At 34.3% G+C, this 20568-nt stretch overlaps 1 protein-coding gene across 1 annotated transcript in view; it reads left to right on the forward strand.

Moving 5' to 3' along the window:
* ROCK2 (Rho associated coiled-coil containing protein kinase 2) overlaps window positions 1–20568 on the forward strand; it is a 138395-nt gene that overhangs the window by 84348 nt on the left and 33479 nt on the right. Inside the window, exons 5-11 of the mRNA XM_080814160.1 lie at window positions 2319–2579; window positions 11456–11600; window positions 13893–14031; window positions 16586–16677; window positions 17449–17608; window positions 19194–19254; window positions 19870–19881. Coding sequence (XP_080670286.1) covers window positions 2319–2579; window positions 11456–11600; window positions 13893–14031; window positions 16586–16677; window positions 17449–17608; window positions 19194–19254; window positions 19870–19881 — 870 coding nt within the window. The remainder of the gene's footprint in view (window positions 1–2318; window positions 2580–11455; window positions 11601–13892; window positions 14032–16585; window positions 16678–17448; window positions 17609–19193; window positions 19255–19869; window positions 19882–20568) is intronic.

The following is a 20568-nucleotide window of genomic DNA, read 5'->3' on the forward strand; positions in this document are numbered from 1 at the left end:
GCTGCTGTCCTAAAACTTGTATGTTTTTTTCTGTACTCAATCCTTCCATTCCTCCTTCCCAATTAGATCTTCTGTCAACCTTTTTTTTTCCTCAGGTGATTTTTTACTAATTCAGGTTTTTATTTTTCTCTTGAGTCAGTTTATATTTTCTGCGACTGTATCTGTCTTTTCTTTCAGTTTTCTATTGACTGGAGTATATGTAAATTTTTTAGTTAACTTTTTTTTTTGTTTAAAAATAAGTTCTTTTTTTTTCTTTTCTTTCTTTTTTTTTTAAGATTTTATTTATTTATTTGACAGACAGAGATCACAAGTAGGCAGAGAGGCAGGCAGAGAGAGGAGGAAGCAGGCTCCCTGCTGAGCAGAGAGCCTGATGCGGGGCTGGATCCCAGGACTCTGGGATCATGACCTGAGCTGAAGGCAGAGGCTTCAACCCACTGAGCCACCCAGGCACCCCTTTTCTTTTTCATTATTTTCTGCTTTTAAAAAAAATTCCCTAGCTCCTGTTTTCTTTGGGTTTATATTTTTCTTTTCTAGTTTCTTCATCTGCCTAATTTTTATTGTCAGTCTTTATTTTCCAGTGCACATATCTGCTTGAATATTGGATAGTGAAAGGAGGAGGAATACCTACAAATGCATTTGAACTTATCTGCATTAATTTTATCATGCTTTTTAAAAAAATGATTTTATTCATGATATACACAAAGAAATACATAAAACAAGCAGCAAAAAGATTTATCCCAAAACAAACACCCATCTATTCACAACCCAACTCAAAAAATAAACATTGCTAGACTCCAGAAGTTCTCTTGTGCTCTTTCCCAATCACTACCTCCCTATGTTCCTCCCAAAATAACCACTCCTCTGACTTTATTAGTCATCAGTTTCTTGCTTTTCTTTCTAGTGTACCACCTAAACAAGCACTCAGGAACTATAGTTTCCCTATTTATTGAACTTTATATAAGTGATACCACTGAATAGCTTTTCTTTTGTATCTAGCTTTTTTGTTCAGTGTTATGTTGACATGAGTTATCTACATTGCTACAGTTTATTAGTTTTATTGCTGTTTTATTCCATTGTATGTATATACCACAATTTGTTGGTATATTTCAAGATTTTATTTGTTACAAGTAGTGTAAATGTTTTTTGTTCTGTTGGGTTTATTCCTAGGAGTAGCATTTTTGAGTACTTATAATCAATCTCAGTGGGTGGTAACAGCTTGTTTTTCAGTGTGGTTACAGAAGTCTAGTTTATAAGTTTCCTTTGTCCTTGCTAGCACTTGGTATTATCAGTTTTAAAATTTTTGGTCATTTTTGGTCATTTTTGTGCATGCAAGGTGGTGTCTCACTGTGGTTTAAATTCATCTTTCTCTAATGAGATTTCATACCTTTTCATCTTTGAGTATCTTCTTTTGTGAAATGCCTGCTTAATTCTTCTTCATTTTCCTATTAGGTTGTCTCTTCTTTTAAAAGAATTGATTTGTAGGAATTCTTTTTATTTATTTTGAATATGAGTTCTTGGTTTTGTTCTATGTTTTCCCTGTTTGTTTGTGGAAACCTTTTCTGTTTGCATTGCTTGCTTCTGGGTGTGGGTTGGGACATGTTGGGTGGAATGTACAAATAACTTTTCTTCTGAATTTGTGGTTCCCATGCCTCTGGGGACTCAGTAGCAGCCCTCGCTTGGTGTGATTTCTCTGGTCCCAGTGCCACTGTTCTAGTCTGGGAGCCACTTGCTGCTTATGAGCAAGATGATAGGGAATAGGAGAGAGAGGCCCTATTCTAAGTGTGACTACCCGTAGCTCACTCCTTTCCAGTGGTATGGTGCTTACTCCCTCTTCTTACATCTATTGAATGTGGTATCTTTTAGGTTTTTCGGAGCTGTGCCTACCTCCTCAGCTTTCTTTTTTGTGAATTATGTACAGTAGCTTGTTTTGTTTTCAGAAAGCTGTTTTTTAAAATTATGAATTCTTTTGTCATTCTTTTCATCTTTTATGTCCCTCATTCAGTTTCCCTTTTAAAATATCTTTGTTTAAATAAATTCTTGTATTCTCTAAGAGGGAAAATTATTCATTTATGTATGTTTTCCAGCATAAAGAAGTTAACTATATAAAAAGTTTTGTCTGATACCTGTTTTTCCATTAGGAATATCCAAATCTAAAAATCAAAGGTTTCATAAAATTCAACTCTTTTGGTTGGAAAATAATTTATCTTTTTCAGTAGTAATAAATTTTTGGGTTTTGTTCCATTTATGCTTTTTGGTTTTGGTTTTGGTTTTTTTTTTTTTCTTAAAATTTTTTTTTCCTTTCTCATTTTGTTTTACAGCTCTTTTGTGCTTTTCAAGATGATAAGTATCTGTACATGGTAATGGAGTACATGCCTGGTGGAGATCTTGTAAACCTTATGAGTAACTATGATGTACCTGAAAAATGGGCCAAATTTTATACTGCTGAAGTTGTTCTTGCTCTGGATGCCATACACTCCATGGGCTTAATTCACAGAGATGTGAAGCCTGACAACATGCTCTTGGATAAACACGGACATCTAAAGTTGGCAGATTTTGGCACATGTATGAAGATGGATGAAGTAAGTAGTAAGCAAGTAAAAAAAAATGCTAGTTTTTTAAAAACAAAAATGAAAGAACCTTCGAATCTTTGTTGTTTTAAACAAGTATAAATTTAGTTTTGCTATGTAATGACTTAAACAAAATAAAACTTTTTTTTTAACTGATCATCTAGCTACAGAGTGCTTTATTATTTATTTATATAGTACAAGATTTGGTAAATACAAGAGAAATAAGAATACAGAAAACCTGGGTATCACCCCATAGAATGGTGACAAGCAATTGCTATCACTTAAAACTAGTTCATGTGCAAAATGATCCAGGCGAAGAATAGGACACAAATATAAATTAAGGTATATGGGTATTATTTCCATCACCATTGTTATTTCTGTATTTTTCCTTAAAAAGAAAAAAAAAACTAAGAAGTTTACGTTACTGTCTCCTACCAACCCTGTCTGCATCAACCATATGGAATACATTTAGGAACATCATGTGTTGTGTACTTTATCTGTAGAACAATTCACATTATAATTAATAGGTTCAGTAGTTTTAACCTCATAGCTAATTATGATGTTGATTGATTGATTTATGTTGCAAAATTTATATCTCTTCTCTTTTTCTCTGTAAGTATACTATATATATATATATATATATATATATATATATATATATATATAAAAATAAATATATAATTCCTGGCAGTAGTTCCTAATGGGGAGGAATCATGGTTTGTTTGTTTTTTTGTTTTTTTTTTTGTATTTGTATTTCTCTGTTGGATCTAAGGGGTGACCTACATATATCAGACTTCTTAAATGTTAGTGCATGTTGACAGCAAACTAGATATTATCTTTTGTATGGTTTTTATAACCTTCCAGTATGCTTATATAGCTGATCATATTTCTTAACAAAAATATCTTATCAAGATGTTTATTTTTAATTAAGCTGATTTTCTTTTCTCTTTACCTCTTATGCCATCCTTGTGACATTCACTTTTATAGATCATACTGTCTTCATCAGCATTCTGTTTTCTTCTAAGTTCAGCTCAGATTTTACCTCATTTACAGAGTTCTTCCTGGTAATCCTAATCTGACTGATCACTTTTCTAATGTTCTTATATAGAATTTGTGCTGTATTTTGTAGGCCCTTTTCATATATCTAGGTTTGTATGCCCTGCCTACTCAACTAAAACGTAACATTCCTTTCTTCTTTGGTCTTCTTCATTGATTATGTAGTCACTGTGTCCATGTTTCATATACATTAATTTTTAGTAGATGGAGCATTTGTCCCCAAAGCTCCCTCTTGTGGTGTTTATCATAATACAGTATAAAATGGTTAATATTAAAAATTATCTTTAATGAAAATAAAGTATAATGTAATTTTCTAATAGAATGCTAAATTTTTGTATGTCTGTTTTACATAATGAGTGATATTTTTGTACTGTGCTTCCATGGTTGTATTCTGATTTTAATTAAACCAAAAACTTTTGGGAGAATGTAGAGAAATAAGTCATACCACATGTTTTTAGGGCAGGTAATGATGGTTAAGGAAGAAAGGGTATATAGAGTGTGGGGAGCAGGACAGAATATGGTTTTTATAGAATAATTTTACAAGCATGTAAGTAAATACTAAATTAAGTGACTTAAATATCTTACATTGTCTCTTTATAAGGCAAAATAAAATGTGGCTTATGTAATTTTATTTACTATTTCTTAATTCAGATACATTTAGCTGAGCTAATTATACTCCTTGGTTCATCGCTTATTGTCATTAGGAGTCAACAGAAAAGCTTCATCTGGTTTTTATTTTATGATGTCTCCCCGCTTTCCATTTCAGTCTTATTCTCTTTGTCCCTAATAAACAGCCACTGTCATGTGTTTACTGTAAGCTCTTGCAGACTATTAATATAGTGTACATGTGTATAAATAATATAATGGTATGGATGTCTTTTTTTTTTTTTTACTTTTTTCACTCAATCTTGTTTTATATCTATTCTGATATATCTAAATTAGCTCAGTCCTTCTTAATTTTCCATGTTACGTATCTATTTGATTGTACTTATTCCCCCTTGTGTTGGATTCCTAGGCCACATCAGCTCCCTGCTACCAGCAGTACTATGTTGAACCTAAACATTGAGGTTGAGCATCTTCAGATATGTCCCATGGGTATTCTGACAAGGGTTTCCTCTAAATATACACTTAGAAGAAGTGGGACTGATGACTCAGAGGATACATAAATAAAGTATTACCTGACCTCTAGAATGGCTGTAAATGTTATAACCTCTTGCTAGTAGTGCATTCGAGTTCGTGTCTCTCTGTGTTACTACTCCGCCTTTCTATTACTTGTCTAAATCTTAATCAATTCCGTTGGTGTAAGGTGGTAGGTTTTAAAAATTGTATTTATTTTATAATTAATGATGTCAAACTTTTCTTCATGTAATTGCAAGTCATTTATCTCATGAATTACTTATGTATCTTTTAACCTTTTTAAAATCAACTTCTTGTTGATGTTCCGGATTTCCTTATATCATCTCAATAGTGATTCCACAGATATTGCTCATATCATCTTCCAGTCAGCTACGCATTTGTTTCTGTTTGAATAGGAGTTCTTAATTTGATGTAGTGAAATATATATTCTTTAAATACTGAAGTTTAAAAATGTTGTCTGTTTTGCCCCAGAACTCCATTCCTCAACTAATACTAAATGATGAGAACAGCTATATGTGTTGAAGAACAAAGGAGTTTTTTATTAAAATCTATAGTACATAGAATTTGTCATGTTAGCTGTTAATGTAAATGGTGCAGGTTTTAGGTTCATCACTTTATTGGCCTCTGTTTGATTATCGTTATAGTCTCAAAGCTATTAGAAATGTTCCTAGTTTTGTTCTTATTCATCTGCACATCTATGGAAGGGATTGGCAAACTGGAGTTCAAGGCCAGATTTGACCTGTGGCTTGGTTTTGTACAGCTCCTGTACTAAAAATGGTTTGTACATTTTTAAAAGATGTTAAAAAAAAAAAAAAAGATGTGAGGTAGAGATCCTATGTGCCCACAAATCCTAAAATATTTACTAAGTATTACTAAAATACTTATCGGCCTTTTACAGAAAACTTTGTCAACCCTTTATCTACAATATAGACAGAGATCCTCAAATTATTTTTTAGCTCTTCTGGCTATGGATAAATGCAAAAATAAAACACGACTAAATATTATAACCAGAAAGACTAAAATAATTGGTTACTATTGCAATTAAGAGTACTGGCATATGTCAGAAAGTTCTCTCAATAAATTGTGGGCTTACACAGTTTCCTGGATACTATCACTCTTTATCTCTCTGAAAAAAAGCATATAGATGTGAGTGAATGTCGCAGTGTAGTATATTTACATCTAGATGTGTCTCAGTTGATAGCTAAGAAGTGCTGCTATTTATTTATTTTTAAAAGATACTATTTTATTTATTTGACAGAGAGACAGTGAGAGAGGGAACACCTACAGGGGGAAGTGGGAGAGGGAGAAGGGGGCTTCTCTCTGAGCAGGGAGCCCCATGCGGGGCTCGATCTCAGGACCCCGGGATCATGACCTGAGCTGAAGGCAGATGCTTAACGGACTGAGCCACCCAGGTGCCCCGAAGTGCTGCTATTTACAATTGCTTGCTTAGTTAGGTAAATGGAGGTCCCTCTTTGCTTGTCATTGGGCATTTTATAGCTACCTTTACCACCTTTTAAGGCACATTTTATGTCAGTGTTTTAGGTTACCTGAAAATAATATAAAATTATATCCCTTAATATTCTAGTGTATACTATTTGATTATATTGAGGCTGTACTTCTTTAAAGATTTTTTTAAAATTTATTTGACAGAGAGATCACAAGTTGGCAGAGAGGCAGGCAGAGAGAGAGGGGAAGGCAGGCCTCCCGCTGAGCAGAGAGCCCAATGTGGGGCTCGATCCCATGACCCTGAGATCATGACCTGAGCTGAAGGCAGAGGCTTAACCCACTGAGCGACCCAGGTGCCCCAGAGGCTGTACTTCTTTAAAAGCTAATTGGTAAATTGTTAATGTTCTTAACCCTTCTACAAGTGACATCAGTTTTTAAAATGGAGGTGTTTCTACTTGTGTTTCTGAAAGAACCCTATTTTCGGCAAAATTATATATAGAAGAGAATAGGTTTATGGGGACAGTAGGGACAGACTGTTCAAAAGCTATGCAGCTTTGTAACCAGAGCCTTAATAAAAGTAATAATTGGTATCCCTAGGAGATAACTAGAATAACAGGCAGCCTTTTGTTCATTGGGCACTGTATAATGCAAATGGACATGGGCTTCTAAACCAGTTGGGCTGTTTTTTAAATAGAACAAAGAAGAAGCAGGACTTTGCACTAGCCGAGAATTTTATAAGGTGAGGGATATGCCTGTTTGAAAAAGGAGTCCCTGCTGCAAGTACTCATTTTTTTAAAGTTATTTAACAGTTCATTTATTTAACAAGTATTTATTGAGCACCTACTATATGCCAGCCAGTATATATTTTTTCATTTTATTTTATTTCTTTTCAGTGTTCCAAAAATTCATTGTTTATGCACCATTTTTAATCATTAAAATGGACTGAGTTGGCTCCTGCCTGTGTAGTAGTCAAGCCGAGGCTCTTAATGCTTTTCTGATAATTAAGAATTCCATTTACACTTTTTTCCACTTTCACAGGAACCACTTAGAATAGTTTCTTTGGCCAGCCTCAGGATTTATGACTGACCAGTTTTGTGTTTTCAGTAAACCTTTCCACTTATGATATTATAATATCTAATATAAATACCAGATATATTTTAGCAAATAAGCATTTAATCTTACCCATTTAAATTACTCATGAGGAAGCTTTTGAAAATGCGTACCTGTTTATGTTGCTCTCCTGCTTAAAACCCTTCTGTAGATTCCTGTCATCTACTGAGTCAAGTTCAACTCCTTAGCTTGTTTGTATGAAGCTTCTTGATGGTGTGATCCCCTCCACGTTTCACCCTCATTCTCTATCATTTGACCTTTTGTGCCTTATCGTTCACTGGTCTTAAATTACATGTAGTTGTTTCAGTGCCATAAAATCAATGATTTCATGATTCCTGGCCTTCAAATACGATGTTGGATACAGTTTACTTGGCAGATTCCTACTCATTACCTTGAAACTCAGTCCACAGTTTGGTTATCTTGGCTCCTTGGGTTGGCTCCTATGTCCTTGGTCATGCCCCCCCTTATGGAGCATTTCTCTTATTTTTTGGCACTGTAAGTCATTGAAGACTTGTATTTTCTCTGTCGTAGCTATGGAATGAGCCACTTTTCCAGGAAGCTCAGATTTCTTTTATTCAAGAATGGTATTTAGAAATCAGTATTTGGGCACTAGATATGCTTATTGCTCCTCGAGTGCCGTTATTTCTAGGCCTTGTCACCAGACACATGTATACTGAATATACTGTATATGCTAATCTGTATGCACACACATGTTCATATTTAATTCTGTATTTATCTCTCTGTATATCTAGGCTACTAAAATCATGAGTTCATACTGATACTGATTCTTGTCTTACACCACAGGGCTTATTGTAATCTTCCTCCTTTTTTTTGGTAATTTCTATTTTAGTCACTGAGAAACCTGGCTCTTTTGGGGCACCTGGATGGCTCAGTTGGTTAAGGGTCTGCGTTCAGCTCAGGTCTTGATCCCAGGGTCCTGGAATGGAGGTCTGTATCGGGTTCCCTGCTCCGCGGGGAGTCTGCTTCTCTCTCTCCCCCTGCCCCTGCTTGTGCGCTCTCTCTCTCTCTGTCAGATAAATAAATAAAATCTTAAAAAAAAAAAAAAACCTGGCTATCATTGTCTACAGTTTATTTACTTGTTCAACTCTAGAAGACACATAAAATTATTTCAGAATTACTAATTCCTACCCTATGACAGATTTACTAATTAGAATATGTTATTTCTGTGCAGTTCCTTTTGTGTTTAGCCTTATAGTATCTGTTACAGATACTGTTTTCCGAAGTTACTTAGGTTTGTGCTCGCTTCGGCAGCACACATACAAAGTTACTTAGGTTAGTTTTTTTCTCATCCCTACCCCATTTGGTGTGGTTATGTTATTAATTTATAAAACAGGTTCCGTTTTTACTGTTTGTATTCCATTTGGAGTATCCCCCCCACACACACACACATCCTAGTTGATTTTAATTGCTTATTCATAGTCTTTATGATGTATGAAACATTCCTCTGGCTTTATGAGTTAAAACTGTACAAATTGTATGCTTAGAGAAGGACTTATCCTCCTTGCTTCTACTGCCCCATTCCCAAACTCCCCCTTCTCTCCACCCTTTTCCCACCCACACCCACTGTTGGTAAACCAGGTTTTAGTTTCTGGTTTATCCTTTCTGTATTTCTTTTGTTTTTAATTAATTATTTTTATTAACATACAATATATTATTTGCCCCAGGGGTACAGGTGTGTGAATCGTCAGGCTTACACATTTCACAGCACTCACCATATCCAATGTCCATCACCCAACTGTATTTCTTTAGGATAGGAGAAGAGACTTGTCATAAATGTGGATTCTGCTTCATGTAATTTGAGAACTTCTCCATGAGACAGTTTGTTTTTTTAAGATTTTATTTGTTTATTTGACAGACAGAGATCACAAGTAGAGGGGAAGGCAGAGCGAGAGAGAGGAGGAAACAGGCTCCCTGCTGAGCAGAGAGCCCGATGTGGGGCTCGATCCCACATCCTGGGATCTTGACCCAAGCTGAAGGCAGAGGCCTCACCCACTGAGCCACCCAGGTGCCCCTCCATGAGACAGTTTTAAAATGTCTTTTACAAATGTTTATTTAAAAAAATCTTAACCTCCAGTACGCTAGTCAAAAATTGTGGTTGGAATATTTATTTTCCCAAAAACAGAGTGCTGTTTACGTAGTTTCCCTACTAAAAATTCTTTAGTCCTGCCAAAGTATTTATTTTGCAAGTGATTATTCAAATTGATCTCCATCTTACCTTTCCTACCTTCATCATTGTGAAACTTCACTTTTAGCTGATTTGGACTTTACTTCTTTTCTTTTCTTTAAGATTTTTTTTATTTATTTGGAGGGAAACAACAGGAGCAGGGGGAGGGGCAGAGAGAATTCCAAGCAGACTCTGTACTGAGTGTGGAACCCACACAGGACTTGATCTCATGAACCAGAGACCATGACCTGAGCCAAAATCAAGAGTAAGTGGCTTAACCAGCTGAGCCACCCACACGCCCCTTCACTGCATTTCCTGAATATGCTTTATAAAAAGTCACTCTGGTTCCTTTATTTTTCTCTTGTTTCTTTCTAAGCTGTCATACCTCTCTCTCTGGTAAAGCCTAAAATGTCCCATCCTTTACAGCCTAACTTTATGCCAGCTATTTTTTTATCTTACCTTTTCCTCTCCTTCCTCTAAACCTTTGAATGCTAAATAATTTTTCCTGTAATGGCATTTTTTGGTGTGTGTGTCCAGTTAGGTTTTAGTTCTTGAGTCTCACAGGATTCATTTTTTAAAGTCTAGTTTCGGTAGATAAATTTGAAAAGAGTTTTATTTACCCCAACAAGTATCTTAATGTTTCCTCTAACAGTAGTATAGGACAGTCCAACCCTGCCTCTTAAAGTTAGGCACTGTTGTTTTTCATCTTTTATTCTGAGTACAATCCATACAAATTATTGCCCTCCTAATTTGCTCAATTATTTTCAGGACTTTTATTAATTTATATTCAAACTAAAATGACTTCTATTCTCTATTTGCTATATACATAGGAAAGTAAAATCATTGAGTTATTGTTGCTAATTTGAAGAATGAAAAGATTGTTTTCAAAATTAATTTCCCATGATTAACATATTTTTATTGCACTTAAATACATTTACATAAGTCATATTTACAAAATACATGGAACTTCTTTTCCCCAAGGTGTTCATAACACTTAGTATTTTGGGAATTTATATTAGCTTCCTCATGAGGAATGTGAATGACATACTCTTTACTGGGGAGGTAAAGGAAATGGAGGGCATTTAAATTAGTCTATAAACTTTGCAAGTTTGCACAGAGCTGGAGGTGAACGAATAGTATTTAGCATTATAGTATTAGAGTGATTTCATTTTACAGCGCACGCACACACACACACACACACACATGCTATAAGATGCACATGGATGCATATATTTACAATGGTTCTTGTCAAAAAGACATCAGGGATTGTTGTATTACCCACTAAAACTAAATACAGATAAGTGTTTTTTATCATTTTGCCAAATATCTTGATGCCACAATTCCATAATTCTAAATACACAGTTTGGTGGTATATAGCTTTCAAGCTGTTAAGATCTTTTAATTTAAACATTTTATCTATTTCCTCCATTTTTTCTTAATATGATAAGAACTGTTTCTTTATCCAGCTCCAAACTAGGCTCTTTGTAATCTTAATTACTGCAGTTTCTTTTGAAAACACCAAAGTTTCCTTTCTCTCTAATTCTTTTCCCCAGGTCACTGCCTTAAGATCACGTTTTGTACTTCCCCTGTAACTACTTAGTATTGTAAGAAAGAGAAACAAAAGATGTTGATTTGCTTGGGATTCCCTTAGAGTTTACCACTTTTTCCTTCTTCCATGGATGAAGCCTCCTGTATTTTAGAGTGGAAAAGTCATTCTTGATTTCCTGTAATCTGGACGCTTTTAGGCATTTCATAATACATTTATCTCCTGTCCTCCCAAAGCTGTATCAGCAATGAGGTTCTGTTGGTAGCAATTTGTAAATCACTTCTCGGCCTTTTGGCTAAGATCAAGGATAGCAATTTGTAGCCACTACATATATATAGTAATAAATGGAATAGTTGTATTTATGTGTGTATGTTTTTACATGCAGCTGTTTTTCTCTCTCTTTACCAGACAGGCATGGTGCATTGTGATACAGCAGTTGGAACACCTGATTATATTTCACCTGAGGTTCTCAAATCACAAGGGGGTGATGGTTACTATGGGCGAGAATGTGATTGGTGGTCTGTGGGTGTTTTCCTTTTTGAGATGCTGGTGGGTGAGTAGATATTTTGTCTTTTTTTCAAAACCCATCTCATAACACTAGTTTTAAGTCAAGAATTTGGGAATATAAGGAAATTGTGTCCTGTGGAAGAAGTAGGATTTTTAAAAACTTTGAATTAGTTGTATCAGATATGACAGATTATTAATTGGAAAATTATAACCAGATTGTACTGGCACAATGATTTAGTGAAATGTAAAAGGATTCGAAAGTATATTGCTAGGAAATAATTCTTCAGTGGCATTTTTGTATGAAGAAAATGTTAGAACAAGAAGCAAGTTTACAGCTCTAGTGGGCCTCTAGTCTAAGATTTTCTTGATTAATAGTATTTGTTGTAAGTATTTTAAGCATAAGGCTGTTAATATTCCAATTTTATTTACATAGTTATGTAACTGATTTTTGTCAACTGTGTTTGTTACTTGTATTTACATACGGTTTTAATTCTAGTAAAATAAATTATAAATAGTTATTGACTGATTATCGATAAAAATATTTTATAATAATATTTCATTCTCAGAAATCTCAGGCAAATTTAATAATTTCTTTCACTTCGACCAAATCAAAATTTGGAAGGCCCAGGTATTTCAAAACTTTTCTTTGTATCATAGATTTCATTCTTAAGATTCCCTATTCCTAAGTACTGGGGTCACAAAAATATCTTTCAGCTAAGGAAGCCAATAACTGAATCATCTGGCTTGAGGATACAGCTAAATCTATTTTCTGGGGCAGGGTGATAAGGCCAATAACATTATATGAAACAACTTTAAAGTTGGAAATATATTTTTAGAAATTGGAGAATTTATTTTCTAGAGGATAACCCTAAAAAAATTGGTAGTAGAAAATTTGTATGATTATTATGATTATTGCTTAAAAAAAATCAGAACATTTTGGCAAATCTCAAATTTAAATAATTTAGTCATGGAATGTTTTTGTGGCATAAATTGCCTTCTCTTGATGACCATTTTGTGTATATAGTATTGATCTTGCTGTGCGTTAAACTCATGTCATAGTTTGACCTATGTTTTTTTGGGCCTTTTTTTTTTTTTGTAGTGCATCTCTTTACATGCAGGATATGTTCCCAGGTAGCTATTCATTCTCCCCACCTCTGGCCCAATCTGATGATGCCTTCGGTGTTCTTGTAATCTTTTTAAAGTAGAATTATTCTGTCATTTGCCTAGACTCTCCTAGGGATTTAGAAAATAATTTGGAGAAAGTCACATAGCTCCTTTGAAGGGACCATTTCAATATCTGCTACTGTTTTCAACTCTTGAGTTGAATTTAATGACTTTGAATGACACTGATTTACAACATTCTGAGCTTACTCTGGTGCTTGCCTAGGTTGGTTAGCACGGGACTTCATTTAAGGAACTCTACTGTAATTAAAAATGGCACTAGAAAAATCTTGAATTCAAAGCACCCTTTTGCCCTCTTTGAAAACAAACAAAAATTACCTGAATACCCCTTTTGAAATTTTGAAATTTGGGGAAGTCTGGCTTCTGCTAAGGTGACTGACAGTTGAGTCATACTGGCAGGGCCTTTAATTCTTGTGGCTTTAGATGAGTACTGGCCAAAATGGTGCCTTCAATTTTTTCTGTCTTTTCACTCCAGTGCCTCTTTAGCATAGCCATTAGTCTGTAGGAACACTGCATTTGGAGACCATTTCTGCCATTATGAATTCTAGCTATGTGTCATCTTAGGCAAATCTCATATGAAATAATAGGGTTGGTCTGACTCTGTCCAGTTTATCATGGTGAAAATGGTTTATGTTTGCACATTCCAGTGTGGTAAGCCCGGGCCACACTGAGCTCTTAAAATGTGGTTAGTGTGACTAGGGAACTGAGATTTTTATTTTATTTCATTTTAATTAATTAAACTTTAAATTTTAATTCAACTTTAAATTTAACTTAAATGTTGGCAGTGGCTACTCTATTGTATGGCATAGCTCTAGAGAGTAATCTCAAGAAGGACTGATCAGCCCAAGCATTAGAAGATTCTGATCTATCTGGCCCTACTAAGTAATCTTCTCCATTGTAAAAACAATAAAAAATTCTATAGTTAGCATTGATTCTATTTTGCTTTTAAGAGTTGATGGTACATTGGTGTCTTTAAAATTTAAATACATCCTTGGTATGTGCTGGTGTGTTTCGACTGAGGCTCCTGACCCATAGGTCACTTGTTCTATCACGAATGTGACAAATCTAAACTTAACGTGTTTAAATAACAGATGAAAAGTGTTTAATTTTCATTCTCTGTTAGTTACACTCAGTGTCGTCTTTCTTGGAATTTTAGGGGATACTCCGTTTTATGCAGATTCACTTGTAGGAACATACAGCAAAATTATGGATCATAAAAACTCACTATGTTTCCCTGAAGATGCAGAAATTTCTAAACATGCGAAGAATCTCATTTGTGCCTTCTTAACAGATAGGTAATGTACATTGAATTTCTTTGTAGAGAGCCCTTAGCTTCCCCCCCACTTTTTAAAGATTTTTTTATTTATATGAGAGAGCACAGTGTGCAAGAGAGAGAACACAAGTTGGGGGCGGGGACAGGGGGCGGGGAACAAAGGGAGAGGGAGAAGCAGCGACATGGGGCTTGATCCCAGGACCTTGGGATCATGACCTGAGCAGAAGGCAGATGCTTAACTGAGCCACCAAGGCAACCTGAGAGCCTTTAACTTTTAAATTTGTAAAAATGAAAGCATAACATTTATTTACACATGAAGTCTTTCGTTTTCTTTATCCAAATTGCTTGGGTTAGCCTTTTCCTACTGCTAGGCCTGGTGTTGAGTTGCTCTTGTCATTATGTGTGTGCAACCCCACTGTAATCAAACTCTAACCTTACCTTCATGTCTAAAAAGAAAAAAACAGAACTTAGGTAATGCATTTGAGAGGAGTAAAACTTGTATTATTCACATTTTATCCTTGGAAGTGATAAGCCCATCTGACTCTTACTGTACGACTCTTGAGAGAAGAGTGTTTTGTGCAGATGCGTACTTGACAGGTTATAATCTCAAAAACTATTTGTATTTGACTTGGGAGTGCCTCCTTCCCAGCCTTTTTATTTGCATTTGAATATACTCTGGAAATTCTATATTTCTTAAAACAAAATAGGTGAACAATGCTATGAAACCTGCTCCAAGAAGGGAAGGTAGAAAACTCTTCAGAGTTTCTTCCTTGGCCTTTCTCTTCTGTTCTTTTCGATTTGTGATGAGAGTCCGCCTATCAAAGGACCGGCTTATGTTGGCTGTGTATGCACCACAGTCCAAATTTTACTCACCAGCATTATGATCTTAGGGAAATAATTTTACTTTTGGGGGAAATTTTACTTACCCATGAAAACAGCGGGATCAGATCAGATTGATAACTCAGGGCATTTCTAGCTCGAAAGTGTTCTGATTTCTCAGCAAAAACCATATTGTTTGTTAGCCAGTTGCTGTTACAAGCAGTACCACAGTGACTATCCTCAAGCATTTATATTTTGCATACATTCTGTAGGTTAAAGTTTTAAAGATAGAATTCTAGGATACACACTTTAAAATTGAGTTGGTTTTACAAAATTGACCCCCGGAGTAGTCACAGCAGTATATTTCCATTGATGATAGTTACTTTGCTCATTCTCATCAAACTGTATATCATGAATTTTTTTTTCATCTGAAGCAAGAAAAGTTATTGCTATTTTTTCTCATTAGAGAGGTTAATCATTTTAATATGTTTATCATTTATAAGATTTGTAAATTACCTGGTTAACAGACAATCCATGCTGATAAACTTAGAACAAATCCTGTATGTTTGATTTGGGACTAGATGGGTTGTTGAGGATGACCATAATTTGTGCTGAAAGGTAGAATATAAAATAGGACATAGCACATGTTAATGAAAGATTTGCCTTAGCAGTTTATTGGGGGGTGGTGGTGCAGTCCAAGGAATGATTATAGGTAGAGAAAAGATATTTGGAAAAGAATTTAATGCCATCATTGTGGCTAGCAGTACTTCCTCTAAAGTTTACAGGTTTTTCTGTTTATATTAAACATGACTGGGGCGCCTGGGTGGCTCAGTGGGTTAAGCCGCTGCCTTCGGCTCAGGTCATGATCTCAGGGTCCTGGGATCGAGTCCCATATCGGGCTCTCTGCTCAGCAGGGATCCTGCTTCCTCCTCTCTCTCTCTTTGCCTGCCTATCTGCCTACTTGTGATCTCTCTCTGTCAAATAAATAAATAAATAAATCTTAAAAAAAAAAAAAAACAAACATGACTCCAGGGGCATATAAAAAAACTGATGTTTTTTATGTCCATAAAATCTGCATTGAAAACTCAGAGGTTCAAAGAATTAAATTGTTAATATTGTTATTCTTGTATTCAGAATGATTATTTTAATGTAAGTGTATAATTATTTTAATATACAAGTTATCAGACTGAAGATTGATAGTTTCTAACAATATGTGAGTTCTTTATAAGAAGAGATTTTCATTTTTAAAATTTTGATTTAATTTTTATTTTTTAAAGATTTTTAAAAATTTATTTATTAGAACACATGACTGGAGATGAGGAAGGGCAGAGGCAGAGGGAGAGAATCTGGAGCAGACTCTGTGCTACATTATTATTAGAGAGGCTTTGAATAACTCTTCTTTGTTTGAAGTTAAACTTCTGTCCATTTTACATCCTGGAGTTGGTCATCCAGTTTTGGCATACATAGATGAATATTTTTATTTGAAAGTCTCATGTGTACTTTTCTTTGATACAAACTACAAATGGAAATTCATTTCCCTTTCCATGGCATTTACTATGCTTTATCATCCTTTTCATCTAGAGAGATCATATATTGTAAAATGGGCAATACTTGTTTTGGAAAAACATTTAAGCTGAAACTTTTAATAAAGATATCTCAAAGTCATTTGTGATTCTTATTTTGGTCCTAGGCAAGATAAGAATTAATTTATTTTTCTGTAATCTTTTTGTAATATAATCTTTAACTGCATTGTTTAGGGAAGTACGACTTGGGAGAAATGGGGTAGAAGAAATCAAACAGCATCCTTTCTTTAAGAATGACCAATGGAATTGGGATAACATAAGAGAGAGTAAGTCAATAAGTTTAAATATTTCCATTCCATCACATTTTAAATCTCAGTAATTGATCCCTCTTTTGAATTAGGAATCATGTTTAATAACCTTAATGCTAACTAATTTTGAATTCAGAGGTTTTATTTCAAATTTGTTCTCTTGCAGTATTTGTAACTAAATGTTCCTCAGTATCTTAAACTAATATGTATTCATTAGCAATATTTCTTAATACTTTTATAATAAATAGATTTCTTAATTTGTCAAGTTTTTTGTGGATCTCAATAATTTTCAGAATGGGGGACTATCCCTTAATTTGAATTTAATTTGTTTGAATTAATCAGTAATTATTTAAGTAGACCATACTTTGATGAATACTAGAATAAGCATAGTAATTCATTTTAACTTTATGTATATTTGACATTAATTCATTTTAAGAGTAAGAAATATTTTACTTAAAGAATGTAAAAGGCCAAAGGCTAGAGAATGTTTGTGCAAATTATTGCTGCTTACAATTTTAATACCTAGAATAATATCATATTGCTCTCCTTGTTTGATTTATCTATACTCAAACCTGCTCCAATGTAGTAATAAAATACTTAATAAAATTTTAGTTTTTGAAATGATAGAATGTAAAACATGTTACCAAGTTTTCTATAGTAAATCAAGATGTTATTGATTAATTATATATTATCAATGTATAATGTGTTGGTATTAATATATATTAAATCTGGGTGGTTAATATATATTTTGATTATGAAGAAAATAATCCATTTCTTTTCTTTTAACAGCGGCAGCTCCTGTAGTACCTGAACTCAGCAGTGACATAGACAGCAGCAATTTTGATGACATTGAAGATGATAAAGGAGATGTAGAAACCTTCCCAATTCCTAAAGCTTTTGTGGGAAACCAGCTGCCTTTTATAGGATTTACCTACTATAGAGAAAATTTGTATGTGATTTGTTAGATTTTTATTGCTTTCAGGATTTAGCTGTAAAGAGTTACCTTACTATAAGACTCTGGATTAGTCTGGATAAAGTGTTCATTTGTTTTAAACTTTTGAGTGTTTTAAAAAAGGACTATTGAAAGTAATTTTTCATTTAGTTCCATTATTCCTGAATGTTATTCATTTACAAATGTATGCAAAGCACTCTTCTATATTCTTTGGGGTAATAGAGAGTAAGACTAAATATGTTTGAAGGAGCTTACCATCTAATAAGGTTGGTAATAAGGGACATAAGAGAATAATATAGTCATAATAACGGATAGAAATATGATATTTGCCTTAAGAAAGGTACCAAAATATCTAAGACGGTTCAGGAGAAAAATAGAAGTCACATCTCGGGGGGTGAGGTAAGGAGTCAAGTAAGACCTCAGGGAAGGAGGGGGGTGTTTGTAAAGCTAAGAAAAGGTTTTGAGTGGCCAAGATGTGGGGAGGTTAGGTGAGAGTCGTGGGGAGATGAACAATGGGAGCAAAAGTGTGGGATGTTGGCACACACGGGGAGCAGAGTAGTGTGGTCCAGTAGGGCACAGACACAAGGTGCATATTACTGTATTATGATCATTTGGAGGACCTAATGAGACTTCAGGTTTCTTGCCTGTAATCCCTCCATGTAGCACAGAGTCTGGCACAAGGCCAATAAATACTGGTTGGTTGTGGTGAGTATAAAGATTGTGTGTGGGTATAAAGATTAAAAACTATGTTGGAGTTGAAGTTCAGAGGAAGAATAAAGCAGCAAATGATTGTTGTGTGCTATACTGAGGGACTTTCAACTTTGACAGGCAGTGAGGAGTGAGGCATTAGAGGCATTTGAGAAACATATTTGAGAAACTTTTGGTACTTCCATGTATGTAATGGTAGGGGCGACCAACCATTTTGGTCTGCCCAGAAATGAGGGGCTTCCTAGGATATGGCAAGGGACTTTGATGCTGAAACTCAGAAAATCCCCAGCAAACCAGGATGAGTTGGCCACCCTGCTAACGATAGTATTCTAAAAACTGTTGTAATGCTCACTAAAATGAGGATATGAGTGCCTTGATAAACCCAAGCATATTTATAGACAATGAGGGAGGACCCAGTTAGAGAGATTGACAATTAAATAGAAGTGATGATTTATGTATTAAGACCTGGGAATCAAGAGATGTTATCTTTGAGAAGGAGGAGAGATGTCTTTCTAGATTTCTTGATAAAATAGTTACAGGAACTCAAAATGAGATGAAGAGGGGCAATGCATAGCCCATCTAGTGACTGCAGTCTTAACAGTATTAAAGACTAGAACATCCAATGGAGGGGGGGGGGGCAAAAAAAAGGAGCAACATTTTAAATTATTGAGAATGATAAATATCTAGAGGGGAAACATTGCTTCATTTAAAATATGTTAAAATGGTCAGAAAGAAAAATCTTTGTGGCTGGAATAACTGATAATAACTTGCTGATAATAACAAGCTGATAATAACAAGCTGATAATAACTTGGCGGTATTAGGAAAAGGATTAAAATGATATGCAAAAGATTTATTTCCTGCCTTTCCTTCTAGGTTATTAAGTGACTCTTCACCTTGTAGAGAAAATGATTCGGTACAATCAAGGAAAAATGAAGTATGTATAGGTTTTTACTACTTTATTTTAATCATATGTTCAACTAATTTAGTGATATCCATGCATTGAAAAAGTTCATTTGATGCTACTTTTTGAATCAGTAGATGGCATTCTCTGTTGTTATACAGTTCAAAGAACATTGAATTGATTAATTTATTTGGCAGGTATTATTGTATAAGATACAGTGGCTAGTAAAAAGATGAATTATATATGGCTTTAGGCTCAGTTTTAGTAGCAAAAGCAATAGAATAGGTTTATAAGCAACTATAATATCAGAAAATTTTATAATCTTAGTACTATAAAAGAGTATATATAGATAATAAGGTATAAGGGTACAAAAATAGTGAAGGAAGTAATATTTTGAGTGTTTAAGAATGAATTCAGATAAAGGGTGATTTTATCAAACTATTACATATTTTGTGGCTTCTAATTTCTAACAACAAAAGTAAATCATATCCACACATAGACATTAATGAGTATGCTAAACATTTTTCTCCTTAACATTTATAGAAAATTAGAAAGTTGGTTAGATAATTCTGGTATGATTTCTCTTGGGAATTTTATAAAGCATACAAGTATTGTAAATTTCTGTGTTTTCTGTTTTGTTTTAAATAGGAAAGCCAAGAGGTATGTTGATGTCACGTATGTTGAAAAACTGAAAAAGTGCTTCATTCTAGCAGTGTTTTGATGTAGCCATTTTCCACCTAGCATTTGGAGTACTACATCTGCCTGAGAGAGAAGTTCCCAACTTTTTTCTACCAAGTATTCCTTTCCTTACCCTTATGGATCTATTGTTTAAATATGTATTATGTAATTTTCTTAGTTTTATTTATCAAGGATATATAACTGATTAACATGTGAAAACTGGTGTGATCAAATTGTACTAATACAATAGCAGCCAAAAGCAATTAACTTCACTTGTTCATTGGCCTGTATATTCTTACTAGGAAAAACAATAGTTTTGCATAAGATTTATCAAATATTTAAGAAACGGGGAACCCAATCACTATAGAAAGAATAATGGAAAGAACATTAGCCTTGGGGTCTAACAGACTTGGATTGATTTTTGGCACAGCCAGTTAATAGCTAAACCATCTTGGCCCAGTTACTCACCTTTTTTTAATTTCAGTTTCTTTATTGAGTAGATACAACACTACTGTATTCTTAAGGTTGTTGTTAGGATTAATGAGACAATATTTGTAAAGTGTCTGCTACTATACCTAAGGCATAAAGGAACTAAAAAAACTTAAATCCTTTATGAAGAAGATAATCTCCCAAAATGGGCTGTTTAATACTTTCTGTGATTTTAGTTTA

The sequence above is a fragment of the Martes martes genome (genome assembly GCF_963455335.1).
Source record: "Martes martes genome assembly, chromosome: 9".
Classification (NCBI taxonomy): Eukaryota; Metazoa; Chordata; class Mammalia; order Carnivora; family Mustelidae; genus Martes; species Martes martes.